This window comes from Nyctereutes procyonoides, unplaced genomic scaffold (assembly GCF_905146905.1).
Source record: "Nyctereutes procyonoides isolate TBG_1078 unplaced genomic scaffold, NYPRO_anot_genome, whole genome shotgun sequence".
NCBI lineage: Eukaryota > Metazoa > Chordata > Mammalia > Carnivora > Canidae > Nyctereutes > Nyctereutes procyonoides.
Window position 1 is genome coordinate 719,673 of NW_026575037.1, and position 19,867 is coordinate 739,539.

At 41.4% G+C, this 19,867-nt stretch overlaps 1 protein-coding gene across 1 annotated transcript in view; it reads left to right on the forward strand.

Moving 5' to 3' along the window:
• Positions 1-1,219: 1,219 nt before the first annotated feature.
• Positions 1,220-19,867, forward strand: part of SUCO (SUN domain containing ossification factor) — a 116,316-nt gene continuing 97,668 nt past the window's right edge. The window contains exons 1-2 of the mRNA XM_055319020.1: positions 1,220-1,310; positions 6,135-6,238. Of these exons, the coding sequence (XP_055174995.1) occupies positions 1,220-1,310; positions 6,135-6,238 (195 nt within the window). The remainder of the gene's footprint in view (positions 1,311-6,134; positions 6,239-19,867) is intronic.

Sequence of the window (19,867 nt, forward strand, 5' to 3'; positions counted from 1 at the left end):
ACGTGTATTTTCCAGAATCAAACTAGATTTTGTGATACAATCTTAAGGATTATGAGCTGGAAATGGAAAGGGGGAGATCCAAGAGATTGAAGATTCTCAGAGGTCATCATGCCTAATGCCAGAAACCTTGGCCTAATTTACAGTGTTCCCTACAGAGAGTTGCCTGGCCCTCAGTCAAACACCAGGTTATAGAGATTGCCTCTTCAGAAGAAAAAGGAATATCTGGGAAACAGAGCTAAGAAGGAGACTCACTCTTGTAATATATAGGTTTGAATTCCATCCTGTTGCATTTATTATCTATTCAAAAAAGTAAATTCAATATTCAAAAATGCCTTCAGTGTGCAGAAACTCATCACCCCACAATGCAGACCATTCCATTTTGGATGGTTGGAACGAATAGAAAGTTGTCCCTCCTGCTGAGCTGACATTGTCTCCCTGTGGCTTCTGCTCTTTTAAACCATCCCTCCCGGTAAGTAGGAGAAAACCAGTTCTCCCCTCGCTAGTATCAATTTTTTTTCCAGATATTTGAAGATAATCATTTTATTTTCCTTCAGTCATTTCTTCTTGAATGACAGAAAGGTCATTTGCTGTGTCAGGTCTCTCAGCTTAAAGAGCTACAGGAAAAGAGAACTAATTTTAGTGTTTGTCAAAAAAAGGAACTAGTCCCAAGGATGAGTTTCCCTTGTGCTATGTTGCCGAATCTGGCCTTCACTGCTCAATTGAAGGTGGAGATTGTTAGAGCCAGATTTCACTCCAAAATGAAGAAGTTGTTCTGGCTTTAACTTTGTAGCATGGAGGAAGGGAAAGGGGTCTCCCTTTGCCCATGGACCCCTGAGCTCCCTAGCAGCCTTGAAAAACCTTCACAAGCTTCCCCAAGAGATTGTAACATATTTTCTGCTGGGGCCTATTTCTATATTACAGAAGTTTTGCACAGGCTTTTACCTAGAGGTTTATAGAGTGAATACAATCAGGGGACTAAATTTAGAGGTCCTGCTTTTGGATTGGATTGGCCTCGGGCTTTGTGCCCAATGCCTTTCTTGATCTTTATTACATTTCAGTAAGTATTGCCTCCCCTCCTCCCTCTCTCCCCAGTCCGCAGGAAGCACCAGAATACATACCTGCCCTCAATAAGCATGTATTCATCCTCATGAAGTGAGAATACAAAACTGATTAGATGGTGGCAGAGGGTAACCAGTGACCAGGGGCAGCACGAAGGACCATGGCGTCCTTCTGTAGCAAGTGCACATATGGGAACCTTTCTCCTTCTCAAAAAGAGAAACCTGATGACCTATTAGGAGATGACCTTACAGGTATGTGTCTAGAGGTAGCTGTCCACCCACCCAAATATCTTGATTCCCCTTATGACCAAGGATTCATATTTGGGACCAACTAACCAGAGTAGGATATCCTTGCCAGGGATATCTTCAGTCCAGAGTGATGCTCATCCCTACAAGATGGCAAGACCTATGATACCTTGCTTAGCCAGCTTGTGGCACTCCTCACCCCTTCATCATGGTGAAGGCTCTCCAGAAGGCTAGTCTCAGACCTGTAATCATGGGAGGAATTATGTATCTAGAGAGACATCAAACTGAATAGTGAAGCTTGCTATATGAACTCACATTCTTTTGTCTCAGCTCAGGCATGTTCTCATTCATCTGTCCACTTAGGACCAGCTCACACATTGAGCAGGCACCTCTTGTTTGCTTGACTCAACCAATTCTCCCTTGGTTTAAGCTGGTGCACATCAAATATATTTTCACCTCAGTATTTACGGCTACCAAAACGGGATTAGTCAGTGAACATTTCCTGCCTCTCATTGTTCTCTCAGAGTATAGGAATCAAGCCTTCTCCTTGCATTTAGCATTTGCAAGGAGAGGATGGGCATGCAAAAAAAAATTTTTAATATTTTAAATGAATAGATATTTCATGGTTATTTACTCAGGCTTGGTGTTGCACTTGGCTCTGGGAAATCAAAGTGAATCAGATGCTCATGTCTTCATGTTAAGGGATGAAGGCAGACAAGTCAGGGAGACATAGAGCAACCAGCAGGATAAGAGATGGAGCTGGGACAGACCAGAGGGTAGGCATCTCATCCAGCCTGGGCCAGGGTGCCACCGGGAAAGAGGATCAGGAACCAACCAGGGGAGATGACAGCCTAAGGCTTGAGCAGACGTGAGCTGACCCAGAAGCAAAGCAGTGTGTGAAGGCAGAAAGAGGAGGTTCAGTAGCCTGTGTAAATTCTGGAAGGTAAGAGAGCATGGGTTAGAACATGATAGAGCATGGGTTAGAACTAAATAGTGAGTCCTTGTACCCCAGAATATTTTCTTATAGCTGGGAAGTTCTGAAGGCTCAATCATCAGCTTTCACTTCATTTACTAATGGCAATTAATACCAATTAGTATTCATATTCAGCCTTGGTTTAATGAAAACCCTCTATTCTGATCTGTGAAAAGAAAGCTTAAAATGTGTTGAGGTCAGGAAAAGCAATAGCCTGGTCTCTATCCCCTCCCCTCCAGCTCTGGTCCAAAAACAAAGGCCACTAGCAAGTGTCAATAATGCTGGAATGTGCTGGTGCAGCTCAGGAGCTTGGGGCATTCTCTCTTTTCTTTCTCTCACTCTCTCTCTCTCTCCTCTTTTGGTCTGGTGAACTTGCAAACTGTCTGCATTCTCGAGATCCATCCCTGTCAGGTCTCATACAGGACTCCCTGCTTAACCAGGCATGCACACACCATTGCTTTCATGCAGACTTCCTTCTCCCTGCTCCACCCCCCCCCCCATTCCCACTTCTCCACCCACACTTGCCCTGGAGCCCTTAAATCTGTGACAGCTCTCAGGAGACAGAGAATCTGCAAGAGGGGAGCATGATCTCTTGTGGGAGGACCTAAATGTGGGGTAGGTTGCAGGATGTGATTTGTAGATCTTTACCATAGGATCCAGAAGAAAGTGGACTGGTTCATTGTCTTGGGCACATCCTTAAGAATCACAAAAGAAGGAAAGGACCTTCAGATCCTTGGTTCCAAAATAAAAGTAACTAACATTCTTAGATACTCAAATGAAAATTTGACATGAATTATCTCATTGAATCCAAACAATAATCTTATGAGGCATTTATTATTGTTATCCCTCTCTGTGCCTTAATTTACTCATCTGTAAATGGGGGATAAAATTTACCCCATAGTCTTGTAAGTATTTAAATAAATAGTAAGTACACTAGAACTATGCCTGGCACAGTGTAAGCTCTCAGAAAATGTTAATAGTTGACCCTTGAACAACACAGATTTGAACTGCGTGGGTCCATCCATACATGGATTTTTTTTTATAGTACCATACTGTGAATGTATTTTCTCTTCCTTATGCTTTTCTTAATAACATTTTCTGTTCTCTAATTTCCTTTGTTGTAAGGATACAGTATGTAATACATATAGCATACAAAATATGTGTTAATTGTTTATGTTATCAGTAAGGCTTCCAGTTAGCAGTAGTCTATTGATAGTTAAGTTTGGGGAGTTATACATAGATTTTCAACTGTATGGGGAGTTGTCCTAATCCCTGCATTGTTCAAGAGTCAACTGTATTTTTTATTGTGAGGAATCTGGGGTACAGAGGTTAAGTAATTTGACCAGGAATACACAACCAATAAATAGAAGCCAAGATTCAAACCCAGGCAGCCTGACCTCCTAACGGTAGCACTATCCACCCAGCCTCTCTGCTCTGCAGAAGAATGAAGTAGTGAAAAGGAATTGGTGATTTTGGGGTTGCTAGAGAGAAGCCAGAGAATCCCTTTGGTTTGAATAAACCAGTGAGTCCCAGAACAGCATCATTGGCATTTCCCAGGAACTTATTAGAAAGGCATATTATCAGGCCCCATTGTAGTTCTCCTGAAGCTGAAACGAAACCCAGCATAGTGTTTTCAGTAGCCTTCTAGGTGATTTCAAGGTGCACTAAAATCCCAGGAGCATGGGCCCAGGCTCTCAGCTCTCATTTCTTAGCTACCCTGTGCTTAGACTCCATAGATAAATATGGCTTGCAAGATGTTCTTCAACTCCTCTCTCACCCAACTTGGGGTTGGAGGTTTAGAAAAGGCCTAGGGGAAGGCCTCATGGCAGCCCATCAATCTTTTATTTGGGAGAAGATGGCAATGGGACTTTCTGGGGTCTCACCTTCTTCACTGTTCCTCCAGTAGTTAAAGAAACAATCCTCTGAAGAAACAGGCATCTGAAAATGGAATTAATTTGGCCTCACAGCCACATCACGTGGAGTCCTCAGTTTTTGAAAACACGAGGTCACAGGTAGAGAAAATAGACTTGGTACCTGATTCTGGTGGTGGTTTTTGGTTTTCCCCCCAAAATAGAAAAGTAGAGTTGCAGGAGCCAGAAAAGCTGAAAAGCAATCAAATGAATTTTGCCCTGTAAGAGTGTATCTGTGAGGTGTGGGGGTGGGCAGAGGTACATCTCAGGCCACTGTAGCCTTAAAAGCTCTGTGAGGCAGGAGATCTTACAGTGTTACAGAGCAATTCTGAGGTTTCATAAAAAGCAGTTACATAAGCAACACAATTTCCCCAAGGATCAGGAAAGGGGAAAGGATGGCCCATGGGTAGGGATGGGGAACAGGGGTAAATAACATACTTCAGCAATGTAATGTTCTTTAATGCCTTCTACCTGGTTCAGTGCATGACACACAGCTATCCAGTGATGAAGCTGGGGCGAGGACTCTGGCTCTGCTGGGATAGAGCAGGCCTCATGATGGAATGATGCCTCTTTGTCAGGGGTTATGTCTATGGCATGAGAGAAAGAAAAGAGGAAGAGCAGAGAGAATATTGTCAGAAACACAAGGCTCTCGGCTGATTCTGGAGCCAGATTCACTCAGCCAAATTCTGCTTTATCAGTCTTCTGGGCTGGAGGGTGACACCCGCAGCCTGTTTATCAGAGCCGAGCAGCAGTGACACAGGCAGCCCCTTGCCAGTGAGCAGCCTGATGGAGGTATCCAAGTCCAGCCCTCCAGAGCTGTGTTGCGTAGACCCACGGAGACCAGAGCTCCAGAAGGTACCAGCAGAGCTTCCCTGGCCATGGGGGGTTTGGCTCAGGTCCTACCTGTCTCTCTGCTCAGTAGGAAATGAGCTTGGAGCAGACATCTTGGCTTGAGAGAGGGGTATGTTGCTCCCTGAGCTTTCAGCTGAGGAGGCTGAGTTGACAGGTGTAACAAGGTTTTCCCCCAGTGCCCACCCTTCCCTAGCAGGCAAGCTGAGGTTTCTCACTCTTACATCTTTCCTCCTGGGCGTTTCCATAGGGAGAGAAGACTACCTTCCAGATTTCTCTGGGGAAAGGAAATAAAAAGCCGACAGATGTCTCCCTGGGAGGTTGGGAGCACGTGCCAGGGTTCCCAGGAAATTGCCAGCTCACCCTGGCTGACAAATAGCCTTTCCTGACAAGTAGCCAATTGACTTTCAAAACAACAGTGCCACTGACTAAGAGCAGATTGCCTCTTTTTAAGGAGTACAAGGTATTTGGTAGGTGGGATCAGATCTTCTCCCCTCTGCAGATGCGGGAATATGGAGAGCAAGTGAGGACTCTCATTCCCATTTTACAGAACAGGAGAATTGGGTCACCCCTTCACAGGGAGGTGACTTACTTATACAACTAGGTATGTATATGTATACAACTATACAGCAGCTTGAGGTGGGCACAGGACCTGTAGTTAATGTTGATGCTTCTGCATGTGGGAACACCAACCACGGGTCAAATCCACTGTTGGGCAGGGCTCAGACTTGCAACTCCTGGCTTCTGAACAGTGTGTGTTTTGTTTCCTTGTCTGAAGCCAACTTTAAACTTAAATGTATGTACGGGGAGAAATCATGTTTTCCCCTATTGGACAGTATAAAAAACCTGGCAAGAACACAAAGAACCCTTGTTCCCTGGACCAGGATCTGAAGAAAGACTTCATATCCAAGAAAGGATTCTGGAATACACTGTCTCTTTTATTGAGGTTGACACAGCCCCCTGGAGAGCTGCAAGAACAGACTAATAAAAGCTGAGGGCTTCACACAACCAGTGGCTTCATCCTTCCACCTAAACCATTCCAGATCAATTAGCCTGAAATCTGTCTGTTCTTAAACCCTCTCTCCCACCTCCTCACAGAAGATGTTTTCCCCAGCCCCCAGTTCCTGGAAGTTTCTGCCTTTAATTCTTGTGAGCTTACCTTTTACCTGGATGTTGAAGAAGATCCGTGTGAGAAGCAGGCTGTCAGCTTTTCTTTGCAATCAGGCTGTGAGTCCAGATTTTGAGCCCACACTTGAAAGGACCCTCAGTTAACCCCAAAACTGCATGATTTATGCCCTGGAGATAAACCAGTGAGCCAGACAATAATCCCTGCTCTTAGAGAGCCTACCTATATTCTAATAAATAAAAATAAATAAAATACAAATTTTAAATATGGCATTTTAGAAAGTGATAATTGCTTTGGAAAAAAGCAAAACACGAGTAGGAGATAACCAAGACGGCTGATAGAGACATGAGGTCCCAAAGGGACCCAAATCCAGGGTAGGTCACTGGGTAGGTTTGTCTTCTGACTCAAACACCACTGCTCCCCTCATACCTAGCTCTTACACTTTGACCAAGAGCTCCTTCTAAAGTCTGCCTCTCTTCTTTTGATCCTTCTATTCCTCTCACTTCCTCCACCATCAAAAACTGTGCCTCTTTCTCTGTCCGGCAGATTCTCCCGATTTTTGAGGTCCAGCTCAAGCCAAGCCTTTTCATGGCTCCCTTGAGGTATACAGAGCTCTCTCTTCTCTGGGCACCATAGAAACATTTAGCCATATGAGTGCTAACTGATCTTATCTTGTCTTCTGTAGCATTCTTAACAAATTGAGCACTGTGACAGAGGAGGCTGACATCTCAGCATGTGGCTTGGAATCTAGGACACCAGTTTTCATACGGCAATCAGACCAGCAAGCTTCAGTGCAATTTGGTGAGAGCTGACTCCTGGTTCCAGGACACAGCAACTTTTTTTCTTGAGCCACCAGCCACTCTCCATCCTCATTCTCTCAGTAGAAACTTTATTAGGGTCTATCTGAAATGGATTTGCTCATTTTTCCTTCTCATCACTTCAAAATTTAATGTGCATTTTCCCCCTCTCGCTCCTATTTGAGAAGAACTTGTGCTAATTCTTGTCCAAGACAAATTGCTGGGACACTTGTTCATCGTGGCCACTCATATGCTCTGAGATCCTGTGTTTTTCATTATGCAGAAATTCTTGTTTATTCTCTTAAAATATTGGCTTCTTTTCTTAGCACCCAATCAAGTTGAAGTCTCCCCCATTAAAAATAGGAATAAAAATCTTGATACTTTTTCCTCAAGTAACTACCAAACCATTCCAGAGGGAAAATAAGTAAGTTAGAATAAGGACGTTTCAACCAGATTGCCTATAGTTTATTTTATTAAAAAAAAAGTCTCGGAATCTTTTATTACTCTTATTTACTTTAATTTTTTTTAAAGAAAGCTTTTTATTTCTAAGTAATCTCTATATCTAATATGGGTCTTGAACTTATAGTGCTGAGATCAAGAGTCACAGTGCTCTATCAACTGAGCCAGCCAGGTGCCTCAGAATGCCTGCAGTGTAAATATCAGTTCTGTTGTTGTTAACTGTGGTTTTGGACAACTTACTTAACTACTCTTTGCCTCAGTTTCTTCCTCTGTAAAAATAGGGATAATAGTGACTATGTCATCATGTAAAGTTGAGGGTTAAAGCAGTTCATTTTTTAAAAAGATTTTATTTATTTATTTGACAGAGAAAGGGCGCACAGGTAGGCAGAACAGCAGGCAGAAGGAGAGGGAGAAGCAGGTTCCCCACTGAGCAGGGAGTCTGACCTGGGACTTGATCCCAGGACTCTGGGATCATGACCTGAGCCGAAAACGTTAACCAACTGAGCCACAGAGGTGCCCTAAGTCAATTCATTTTTGTGAACCACTTAGGACAGTTCCTGACACATTACAAATGCTATAGCAGTGTCTATTCATTAAAAGAAATGATAGTAAAATTAGCTATTACTGGGGCACCTGTGGCTCAGTCAGTTAAGCATCTGCCTTCAGCTCTGGTCACAACCCCAGGATTCTGGGATGAAGCCCTGAATCGTGCTCCCTGCTCAGCGGGGAATCTGCTTCTCTCTCTCTGCCTGTTGCTCCCCCTGTTCATGCTCTCTCTCTGTCAAATAAATAAAAATAAATAAAAAATATATTTTAAATTAGTTATTATTATTTCTTTCATTTCCTTGGTCCTATTCCTTCTTAGAACTACCATCCAATCTGTCCATTGTCTTTCATCACCAAACTTCTCAAAAGGGTGGTTAACACTGCAGACTCTCCATTAATTGCCCCTGTTACCTCCTGTCTCTTTTGTTCCTCAACCCACTACTGAAACCACCCTCTGCAAACTTGCTAGGGGCCTATTAAGCTGCCAGCACAAAGTCTCTTTTCATTTCATTTGACTTCAAATATCTGACTCTGAATTTCATCTTCCCTTTGGTTTTCCAGCCAATCCCACTTCTCCCCAGCCATCTCCTCTCCACATACTCCATGTAGACTTTAATGTAGACCTTCCCAAGGGTTCTTCTTGGCCTCTTCTCATGCTACACCCTCTCCCTGGAGGTGTAATCCTGTCTTCAATTATTGCCTGCATGCCATTGAGTTGCACACCTATTAGGCCTGACATTTTCCCCTGAGCACCAGCCCAAAAATCTGACTGGCCCAACAGGTATCCTGTCAGATAATCCATTACAACATGTAAACCTTCGCTCTTTCATGTATCTTTTCAAGTCTCTGTTTTGGCACTCAGTCACAAAAGCTAGAAACTAAGTCTTTGTTATTCTCTACCCATATATGCCTTTGCATTTGACAAATCAGTTGTCACATCCCTTAGTTTATTTGCTTCTTACAATGACCGAGAGAACATTATTTGATTAAGTGATTCACTAAATCTTCATTTGGATGAATCTTATTTTCCCAGACTGACAAAATATGTCAATCCTTTTTAAAAAGGGTGATATAACTCTTTTTACAAAGGAAAAAAACGAGGCTCACAGAGATTAAGTGACTTGCCTAAGGTGTTGGAAAAGTCAAATGAGATATCAGGTGTTGTAGAAGCGTCAGGGGCCATAAAGGATCATGTAAATGCAAGGTTTTCATAATCATTAATAAATTTTTAAGTTGCTGGTGATACAAAAAATTTGGCAAATGTCATAAGAGAAGTGCTGTGTTTTATAGGAATACAGAGGAAATACAGAGGAGAGGGATATTAATTTAGCTAGGGATGATGAAGGTCTTGGGAGAAGAATAGAATTTTAAAAGATGAACCACCTTCTCCATCTCTCATTCTTGTCCTGCATCTTTGCATTTTTCCTGTGAACTTGAATGATCGTTTCTTAGTGCTTCCATGTAATGGTTGGAAGTTTCCTCCAGTTGTGACAGACAGATGAGAAGCACCTTTTATAATGACATTGGGTACAAAGTCAAAAGGTCACCTTCTTCAGGGGCAATAAGAAGCCATTCAAGACTCTGACAAAAGCTCACACCACACTACCTGCCATATGGGCAGCAAAGAACAGGGGAGAGTGTAGGCCAATGAACTGCACAAGCCTCAATGACATTTGAGCAAATCCAAAGTAAGTGTTTCCAAATTGTGAAATCAGAACCAACAATGAATTGCCCAATGGATGCTGTGATGATAATTAGCTCAGGCTCAGGTTCCTGAAGTATGCTGTTTGGGAATTACCTTGCATGCTGCAGCTTATGCGGTGTAAAATGTGTCTTATAAATATATGAGGATATATTTTTAGGAAGCCCATGGCTGTTAAACTGGCCATCTTTGAGAAAAGAAGGAATAGAATAGAGCCTTTTAGTCCACTGATGTCAAATCACTTTATTTCCCATAAGTCCAAGTTGAGATTTAGTCAGATTGGGCTAAAACAGGTTCTTGCAGACTTCTTGGGGTACAATAAGCCAGGATATTGTCCAACTTCAGGAATAAGAAGGTAGCTCAGACAACTTCTCTGTTCTACAGCAGCCATTACCTACATCTAAAAAGGTCAGCCATTCTTCTGAAGCTCAGTGTCCCCAAAGCCACCCCATTACTACGACAATGGTGCACACGATATATACAGCTTCAATTATGACTCTTTAATGGAGATAGCAAAACAGAGGACTTAACTCTCTATCAAAATAATTCTGTGAAGAATGCACAGGTTAGATTTCAGTTTGATGGTCTTCTGAATGACCAGAGGCAAAGTCTAGCAGTAGCCAACTTGGTTGAGCCTGGAGGGGATGCGCTCACAGACTCAGTCTCTGCCTCCTATTTCCCCAGGTTCCACACTATCACTCACCATGCTTAACCATTGTTTGACTGATTGAGTCAGTCTTAATTTGCAAGTCTCCTTTCCCCAGGCTGGCAAAATGGACTTATTGCCAATTCTTTAAAGAACTGTTGTGAATATTAATGATATTTTCCTTGTACAGGGTTTGGGTTCCTGCTCTAGGTAGAATGCTGAACAGAGTATGGTCATTATTTAACCCAGCTGACATTTCCTTTCATAGTTAACTCATGAGCAGTGATATCATGAGAACTAGGCCTGAAACTGGAACAGCTTTGAGCTATCCAGCCATAAAAGTCAGTGGGTGCTCCTTTACCTAAAAATGCAATCACTGACATAGATCTTGCCCATCTGCCCTCATAGTTATGAATAAGCCATGTCACATTTAAGTTCAGAGCACTTAAGGTCTGGTTCCCAGTGGGCAGGAGAGAGGCCATCAGATGGTGCCCAGGCAGTGACCTAGACTGGGAAGCTCTGTCCCAAGACAGTGGAAAAGACTAGAAGGAATAGAGCTGATCCCAGCTCCCCAGGAATTTCACAGTCTGTTGAAGACATAAGAAAGCTTTGTTGCACAAATTGCAGTGTTTCAATTGAAATGTGTGGAGAAGCCTCTTCAAGGTCCCTATATTTGCCATGTGGGTTGTAGTAGATATAAGGTACAGGGAGTGGAGAGCGAGAACTGAGTCATTAAAAGGGAATAATTCATTTGGGTCTCTGGGCTTGTGGCCTTAAAGATCCAGTCTTTTTATGTAGGACCTGCTGATGTCAGGTGTCCCACATTACCTGCTTCCTTGAGCCCTAACTCCCCCTCACCCCAACTCCAAGGAACACTAACCTGGAACCCAGCAGGGTCAGAAGAAACTCCTAAAACTTCTCCCATGGCAGGGCACCTAGAGAAAGTCAGGGCCAGGTAGAGAGGGCCTCATCTCTATAGACAAAGGGGGCTATGAGGGAGGAACCCACAACAAGGTACAGCTAGGAAACGATAGATACTTACCTAAAACTTTTTTACCATTTGTTTCCAGTTGAAAAGAAAAACTTAGCTTATGATATCAAAACTATTATCACTCATAATTGTAGGGAGCATAACTGACCGATAACCCCAACTGCTGACCCTCTTGATTCCCCATCACATTTATAGCCACACTTCCTACAGGCTGCTGGTGGTCACTGAAAAAGCACAGGAGTACCCATTCCTGCCAGATTTGGGATACTTCCAATAGGTGACTCTGGCTTGAGGACATCCCATCAGCTTGGCCAAACCTTTCTTGGAACTGTGCTGCGGTCCTGTTGTCAGATCTGTATCACGGCCTGAAAGCTCTCCTGAAAAGCTCTCCTGCACCTCCCCTTTATCCTTCATAGGCATTGACCCCAATACGTTTCTTACACCTATAATTCATTCTTGGATCTGCTTCTAAGAGGACCTGAGCTAGCACAATCATTAATAACAGCAATACACTCTTCTCATTAACAAGAATAGATCTATTGCATTCTCTGTGGAGGTTACTATACCAAGGCTAAGAGACAGAGGAAGCATATGAAGAGATAAAGGCAATAGTCCCTACTGGAATAGGTAACATGAGTCCCATAGATACAATAGTGAACAATAAAAAAAAGTATATGCTTCTAACACGATACAGAAATCATTTATTTATATGATGATTTCCCTGTCTATATCTCAGTGGGACCAGTGTTACATAAACTGTTAGCCAAGATTCATTAAGAAGCTGTAAAATTATAGCAATGGGTCACAACCAGCATCATTTGGAACAAAATAGAAGCTGTTAGAAGGCAGCATACATAGATTCTGTATTGTGAAATGTATGTGTGTGTACAGAAACAAATATATGATTGTGTGATGGATTATGATGTAAAATATATCCCTTACATCAAGAAATTTTCAAAGTGACTAAAGGAAACCATGAGTTTCTGAGGACAGTGGCAATGTCCTTTTTTAAGGCTATATCCCCAGTGCCTAGGAGCATTACCTGACTGTATGTAGAGACTCAATAAATGTTTGTTGATTGTGTGTGCTTTTGACGGCTGATTTTATATATCAGCTTGGCTGGACTAAGGGATATCATATTATTGGTAAAACATTTCTGGGTATGTCTGTGAAGCTATTTCTAAAAGTTTTTAGCATTTGAATTGGTAGATTGAGTAAAGATTTCCATCATTAGAGTGGTTGGGTATCATCAAATCCATTGAGAGCTTGAATAAACTAAAGGGTTGGAAGAGCTGTGAATTTGGTCTCTGCTTGAGCCAGGACATCCATTTTCTCCTGCCCTCAGACATTGGCACCTCTGAATCTTGGGCCTTCATATTCAGAACTGAACTTTCATTATCAGCTCCTTTGGTTGACAGGTCTTTGGGTTTGGACTAGAACTCCACCACTGGCTTTCCAGCTTGTAGATGGTAGACTGCAGGCTTCCTACATCTTTGTAGTCACATGAACCAGTCCCTCATAATAAATCCCTTTCTATGTATCTATGTATATTCTGCTGTTGCTGTTTCTCTAGAGAAGCCTGACTAACATGGTGCTGAATAAGAAGAAGAGAGGGTCACTTAACAGAGGAGAGGAAACCTGAGTTAGACCTTGGGGGAAGAGGCTTAGAAAAATGGAGAGGAATAAAAAGAAAATGAAAAAAAAAAGAAAGAAAGAAAATGCAAGAGGCATGATGTGAGCAGATCAGGATGCCCATGATATGTTGAATAAGCCAGTTAGATTGGCTTAATATCCTCAGCATGGAAAGAAATCAAGGAGGAAGATGAATTTGGCCTTTAATTGATGTCAGGTGGCCAACACACTTCTAAGCATGTGTTGTTTTTTTTTTTGCAGTAATAAGGTAATAATGATAAAAAATCATACTTCCAGAACTTAGAAAAGTCATCTTTCAAAGGCCTCAAAGCATATTAACATGCTGCATTATTTATTTTTTGGTAATTCTTTGAGGCAGGTTCAAGGGAAGCTATCATCATCTCTATTATATACATAGGGAAACCAAAATGGAGTGAGAGTCTCTTAATTCCACCTCCCTATGGTGAACCACCTGGAGTTCTTGATCTGAAATGCAGTATTCCATGTTCTCTATCTCTTCTAGAGCCAATCCTTGTTGTTCAGGTGTGTTCCAATTCCTATTCTATATAAATCTGTAGAAGTTTTTAACTTCCAGGAAACTAACTAGATTTCAAACTACTCTTTACCTTTTTGTCTGGTTGACTTAATATGACTGAACCTACCCATAGGACATTTTAATAAGTTTAAGCTCATCCTCCCAAGTGGTATCTAGGTCAAAGGTATCAGCAAGAAGAGATACTGGCCATACTAATGGTTTCTGCAGTAGCTGAACACTAGTGGATACTTTTTTCTTCTTCCAGCTCTCCCAGATGCAAGGACTTCCTTCTACCTCTGGAGTTGAATGAACTTATAGGCTGCTCTGGTATTAGAAAGTGGGTCATACCTCTTAGAGAAACCTCTGAAGGTCGTATCAGAGCCCTGCTCCTCTTTTATGACACCTACATTGACCAGCATAGGAAGAAATGGAAAACTGAAAGAAACACCCTTGTCTCTAAAACCTAAGGCCAGGGCACCTGGCTTAGTCAGTTAAGCATCTGTTTTTGGCTCAGGTTATGATGTCAGAGTCCTGAGAGCAAGTCCCACATCAGGCTCCCTGGTCAGCAAAGAGTCTGCTTCTCCATCTACACTTCCTCACACTCATGCTAGCTGATGTACTCTCCCTCTCTCACACACACAAAAATAAATAAAATCTTAAAGCCTAAGGCCAAATGAGATGGTCTTTACAGCCATGGAACAATCTGGTATTTAGATAGGGGAGCAGTGGTGGTGCTGCAGTGCCAAGGCTCTGTGGCAACTTCAAGGGTTGGAGGGAAGCATAGCCCTTCCCTTCCTCACTATTCTCCCACTGCCCTATGTATATTCCAAGATCCAGACATACAGAACAACTTGCAATTTCCTAAAGTGTCTTTTTTTTCTTCTGGGCTTTTGTACATGCTAACAGTCTATCTTCCTAGAATGCCTTCTCCTGCCTGATGTCCTGCTACTTATCCTCTGGGCTCAGCTTGTTATCAGTCCCTCTCTTCCTATGAGTCTTCTTCCTCATCACCATCCCCAATAATGCTTTATAGTACCTTCTCCCTATCTTCATATCCCACATGTGATATTGTAATTGTTAATTTTCTTGGTAGCCCCCAAGATGTTGATGACAATGATAATATAGATATCATCTATTGAATGGTTACTATGTTTCACAGTAATACTTTATGTCATTAATTATCACACCAACCTTGTGAAGTAGTGTTATTCTTATTTGTAAGTATGAAAACAAAGCTCAGAAAGGTTTTATCTAGATTTATGCAGTTAATAAGAGGCAGGGTTGGGATTAGAACACAGTTCTAAAAACAAACAAACAAACAAACCCACAGTTCTACTGACTCTAAGTCTTATTTTCCATCACTATACCACAATTTTCACCACTACATCATGCAGCTTCTCACTGGGCTGTGCACAATTTGAAAGCATGGGTCACAACTTTCATCTGTATCTTGTGTCTAGCACAGCACCTGGAATGAAGTAGTTCCTAGATGCTGTTAAACAACAAAGATTCAACTGAGTTATTTTATTTTATTTTTTATTTTACTTTATTATTTTATTTTATTTTCCAACTGAGTAATTTTTTCATTTTTAAATTTTTTTAGTAATTTTGTTTTAAAGATTTTATTTACTTATTCATGAGAAATACACAGAGAGGAGATAGAGAGAGAGACAGAGAGACAGAGACACAGGCAGAGGGAGAAGCAAGCTCCATGCAGGGAACCCGATGTGGGACTCGATCCCGGGTCTCCAGGATCACGCCTTGGGCTGAAGGCGGCGCTAAACTGCTGAGCCACCCAGGCTGCCCTCCAACTGAGTAATTTTAAAGATCAAATTGGCTTTTTTTCAACAATTTATGAACCAGGAAGCATCCTTAGCAATAGGAAGAAGTTCTACAAAGCTGTAGAAAAGAAAAAACTTTTAAAGGCAGAAATGGGGTTGGAAATGGAAATTATTAGCAAACAATGCATTATTTTAGGCAAAGTTGCCTTCCTACAGGAAAAGACAGGGTCCACTGGGTAGATTATCTCATTAGTGTTGACCAGGCCATTCCATGTTGACTGAATAAAGGTTACATTTGAGGTGAGGGGGATGAGTTGAAACAGCAATTAAGTAGGTACTGAGTCTTGGTTTGCAAACATGGGATTTAGCAGAAATGACTCCATTTTGGGCATGTTGTCTCCTTTGTAACAGTACTCAATAATGTGTTTGATAAATCGATGAATGAATGGCAATGAATTGTCACTGTAGGCAGCCTTAGCTAAGTCCTGGTAATCTCAATATATATTTCCTGGCCTTGGATACTCATTTTGGAAGATCAGTTAAGTTTGAAGTAAAACCATACTTCAAGAACAGCAGCAAGATAATATTTTGTAACATGGCTATGACTATATTAGACATGATTGGACTGGGTTGAGTTACTGGGATAGATAGTTACATAAAGGAGCTCATGCATGCAGTGATGAAATGGATATAGATAAATTGTGTTTACCCCTAAAACTCCCACAAAGAGCTTAACAAAGTTTAACATTCTGCTGAGGCAAGACCTTGGTCTTATTTGCACAAGAAGCAAGTGGTCCCCAGTACAAGCTAACCTCAGCCAGGCAGGCTGTTTGGAAAGCAGTTTGGGGATCAAAACAAGTTTGATGCAGTTTCTCTATTTCAGTAGGAGGAAGGAACAGGGGTCACTTTCTTTAAAGAACCTGCAAAGAGGCCTAGAAAAGCTTTGTCCACATTTATATAGTTATTAAGAGTCAGGATTAGAACACAAGTCTGATTTTTTTTCACTACATTATGCACTCACCTCTGGTTAAACCATCCCTGACCACCAGAAGATTAGTGGCAGTGTCTAGACTATAATCTATCAGCACCACCAAGTTCTTCTTGCCTCTTATACAATAGTTCTCCTCTGCAGAGAGCAGAACTCAAGGAACAAGATCTTTGAGCTTCTTTGTTGAATAGTCAAATAAGAGATTGTTTCTTCCTGTTCCTTGGGGAAATTCTTCCTTTTTTTTTTTTAAGATTCCATTTATTTATTCACGAGAGACACACAAAGAGAGAGAGGCAGAGACACAGGTAGAGAGAGAAGCAGGCTCCATGCAGGGAGCCTGACGTAGGACTCCATCCTGGATTTCCAGGATCACGCCCTGGGCCAAAGGTGGCACTAAACCGCTGAGCCACCAGGGCTGCCCGGAAATTCTTCCTATATGAGAAAAATATACCTTTGTTGATTCTTCACAGAATTTGAATTTCCCATCCTGGCTGGGTCTCAAGCCTCCTTTTAGCACTGACCTCCATCAAAATTAAGTACAAATAGAGATGCCTGGGAGGCTCAGCGGTTGGGTGCCTGCCTTCAGCTCAGGTCCTGATCCTGAGATCTGGGATGGAGTGCAGCCTGCTTCTCCCTCTGCCTGTGTCTCTCCCTCTCTCTCTCTCAGTCTATGTCTCTCATAAATAAATAAATAAATCTTTTTAAAAAATTAAGTAGAAATAGGTCCTAACAAAACTCACAAAAATGCAATATTCTCCACTTGGGTAAAATAAGAGGTGACGTACTAACAAAAACTGCCCAATTCTTCTTGAACGGAAAATACACACCAATCTCAGAGCAAACCAATTGCTATGGTGCTTCTTCTCTCTTTCCAGTCTTTTCTATAGGCAGGATACTTCCCTTTGTGCTCTTTGGCTTTAGATAAATTACATGTTTACTAGGCATAGCTGAGCCTAAGTGTATTTATGACCATGGTCTTTGTTAGAGATTGAATCCTTCTTGGTGTTCTGGTCTATTGCCACCTAAATTTGGCATTATGTCTCTCTTAGATTTTCCTTACTGAATTATAATAATCTTACATATGGGCTCCAAGTCTACATATGTGAAAACCCCAAGCTTGTAAATTACTTAGGTAGTTAACTGGTGGATCTGAGAGTGAACGTCTATAGAAGATAACTAAAATTCTTCATCCATTCATTCAACATTTATTGAATATATAGTATTGCCAGGAAGAGTGCTAAGGGGATGAGAATATAGATAAATAAAGCATTTCTCTGCCCTTAAGGGGTTATAGCCTACTGGGGACATGAGTACAATTTTTACTTTAAAAATCATTTGGTGGTGACCAGGGGCTGAGGAGTGGGGGGAATTAGGGAGATGTTGTTAAAGGGTACAAACCTGCAACTAGTAGATAAGTCCTGGGGATCTATTGCACAGCATGGTGATTACAGACAACAGTGCTGTGTTTTAAACTTCAAAGTTGTTAAAAGTTTGCACCTTAATTGTTGCCACCACAAAAAAAGAAATAATTATGTGACATGATAGAGGTGTTAGCTAATCTAAGTTTGTAATCATATTGCAATATATAAATTCACCAAATCAATACATTATATATTTTAAACGTACACAATATTATATATCAATTATATTTCAATTTTAAAAGTCATTTAAAAAATAAAAAGTTATTTGAGGGTGCCTGGGTGGCTCAGTCAGTTAAGCATCTGCCTTTGGCTCAGGTCATGATCCCGGGGTCCTGGGATCGAGTCTTATGTTGGACTCCCTGCTTGGCAGGGAGTCTGCTTCTCCCTGTTCCCCTCCCCTATGATCATGCTCTCTCTCTCTCTCTCTCAAATAAATAAATAAAATCTTAAAAAAATAAAAATAAAGAAATAAAAAGTCATTTAATTTCATCTCACAACAAAATATGTCCAACCACTGAGGTTGCCTACTTGGAGGATCAAATTCGTGCTGTGATGTTTGGAAATAAATGCATTTAATTTAATAAAAGAAATTCACCTAAAATTTTAGAGAAAGTACAAAGCAATTACTGAAATACAGAATGAATGCATCAGGTAAGCATTTCTATTTACTTGAAAAAATCTGGTAGAGTTGGTGGCATAGAATCTTGATGGTTTATTTCTGTATTGACAACAGATAGTATTTATGAAGGTACCTTCATATTTGTAAAGGGAAAACAGAGCTGTTGTTGTTATACACTGACTTCTAAAGATCTATGACAGTAGGAATTTCATGTGGTTGAATAGGGGTCTGGAGGCCTGAGCTTATAGCCACTGAAAACAATCTGGTGGAGTTTTCTTGACCGTAAGTTCTAGACTCTTTTGTTAATGAAATGGGGTTCTATCCAATCTACCTACTTCACCAGGTGGTAGAGATGACCAAATAAGATTGAGAATTGACAATGTAGATACCATCCTTTCCCTTTACCCAGGGGATGTCCCCATCTCCCACTACCACAGAGAGTATATTCAGAGGAAGGGAAGCAACGTGAGGGAGATTGCTCTCCTCTGGTGACTCCCTGTGAAGAGAGAGGAAAGAGAGGTAGGTAATGTGGTTTCACTGGCTCACAGTCCCACTAAGTATGAGTCTCAGTGGTTCTCTAGATTTTGTTACAACAGAAGCAGGCTTTTAAGAAACACTATAGCATATTTCCCTGCTCCTGCCGAGAACATCAAACATGTATATTAAGGGTCTATCTCATGAAAGACATTGGCTTCAAAGATTAAAAAGGCATAGTCCCTGCTCCCAAGGAAAACTGCAGAGGGGAAGTGACCCCTAGTAGAAGTTTAAAGGAGAAATAGCTCACAAGACAGACGATAGAGGGGGATCTTTTTTAGTTAATTGTATCAGGATGAAGATTAATTCAGAAACTTTAGAAGATATGTTTAAACAAAGGCTGAATAATTATTCCCATCACTTGACAAGATGTATGAGGCTTCATTTCCTATAAAGTGAAACAATAGATCCTCCAGAATAATGGAGCTCCTTGCCCTCTTAGCAGATGCCTTGGATTTCATTCCCAATCTTTGTCAGATGTGAGGTTCTAAGGATAATCAAGGTTTCAGTAAGACATAGAAAAGAAATAAAATTATAGCTAGAACACTGGAAAATAACAGAAATGGATGGGCAACTTCAGGGGGATTTGTAATGGGACAGAGATAATATCAACAAATGGGGGATGGACTCAACAAATAAGCTAGGCATTCACTTTGCAGCAATTATGTTACTAAGCAGGGTGAGGTAATCTAAATAAAAGATTTAAAAAGCTAACTTCTGGATAGATCTCAAGTTCTTGATCAGTGAGTTATTAAGTTTGTTTAAATCTTCTTTTATAGTGTCTAGTTATAATTTGGCCAAGACTAAATCTGGTGATATTTAATATTGAATGGATGAAGGACTTGTCTGTCACCTACTTCTACAGCCCCTTTTAGCACTTTGCTCCACTATATTTTTGGGCACTACTGCCCACCTTGGTGAGAAACCTGTGATCCAAAAAACCTCTCCCTACCCAACATACACCTTCAATACTTGGGTTCTGGATCCAGTTTCAACATGGTCCTGCTCTTCACTGAAGAAGAGAACCCTTGAAAAATTGCAATAAAGCTTCCAC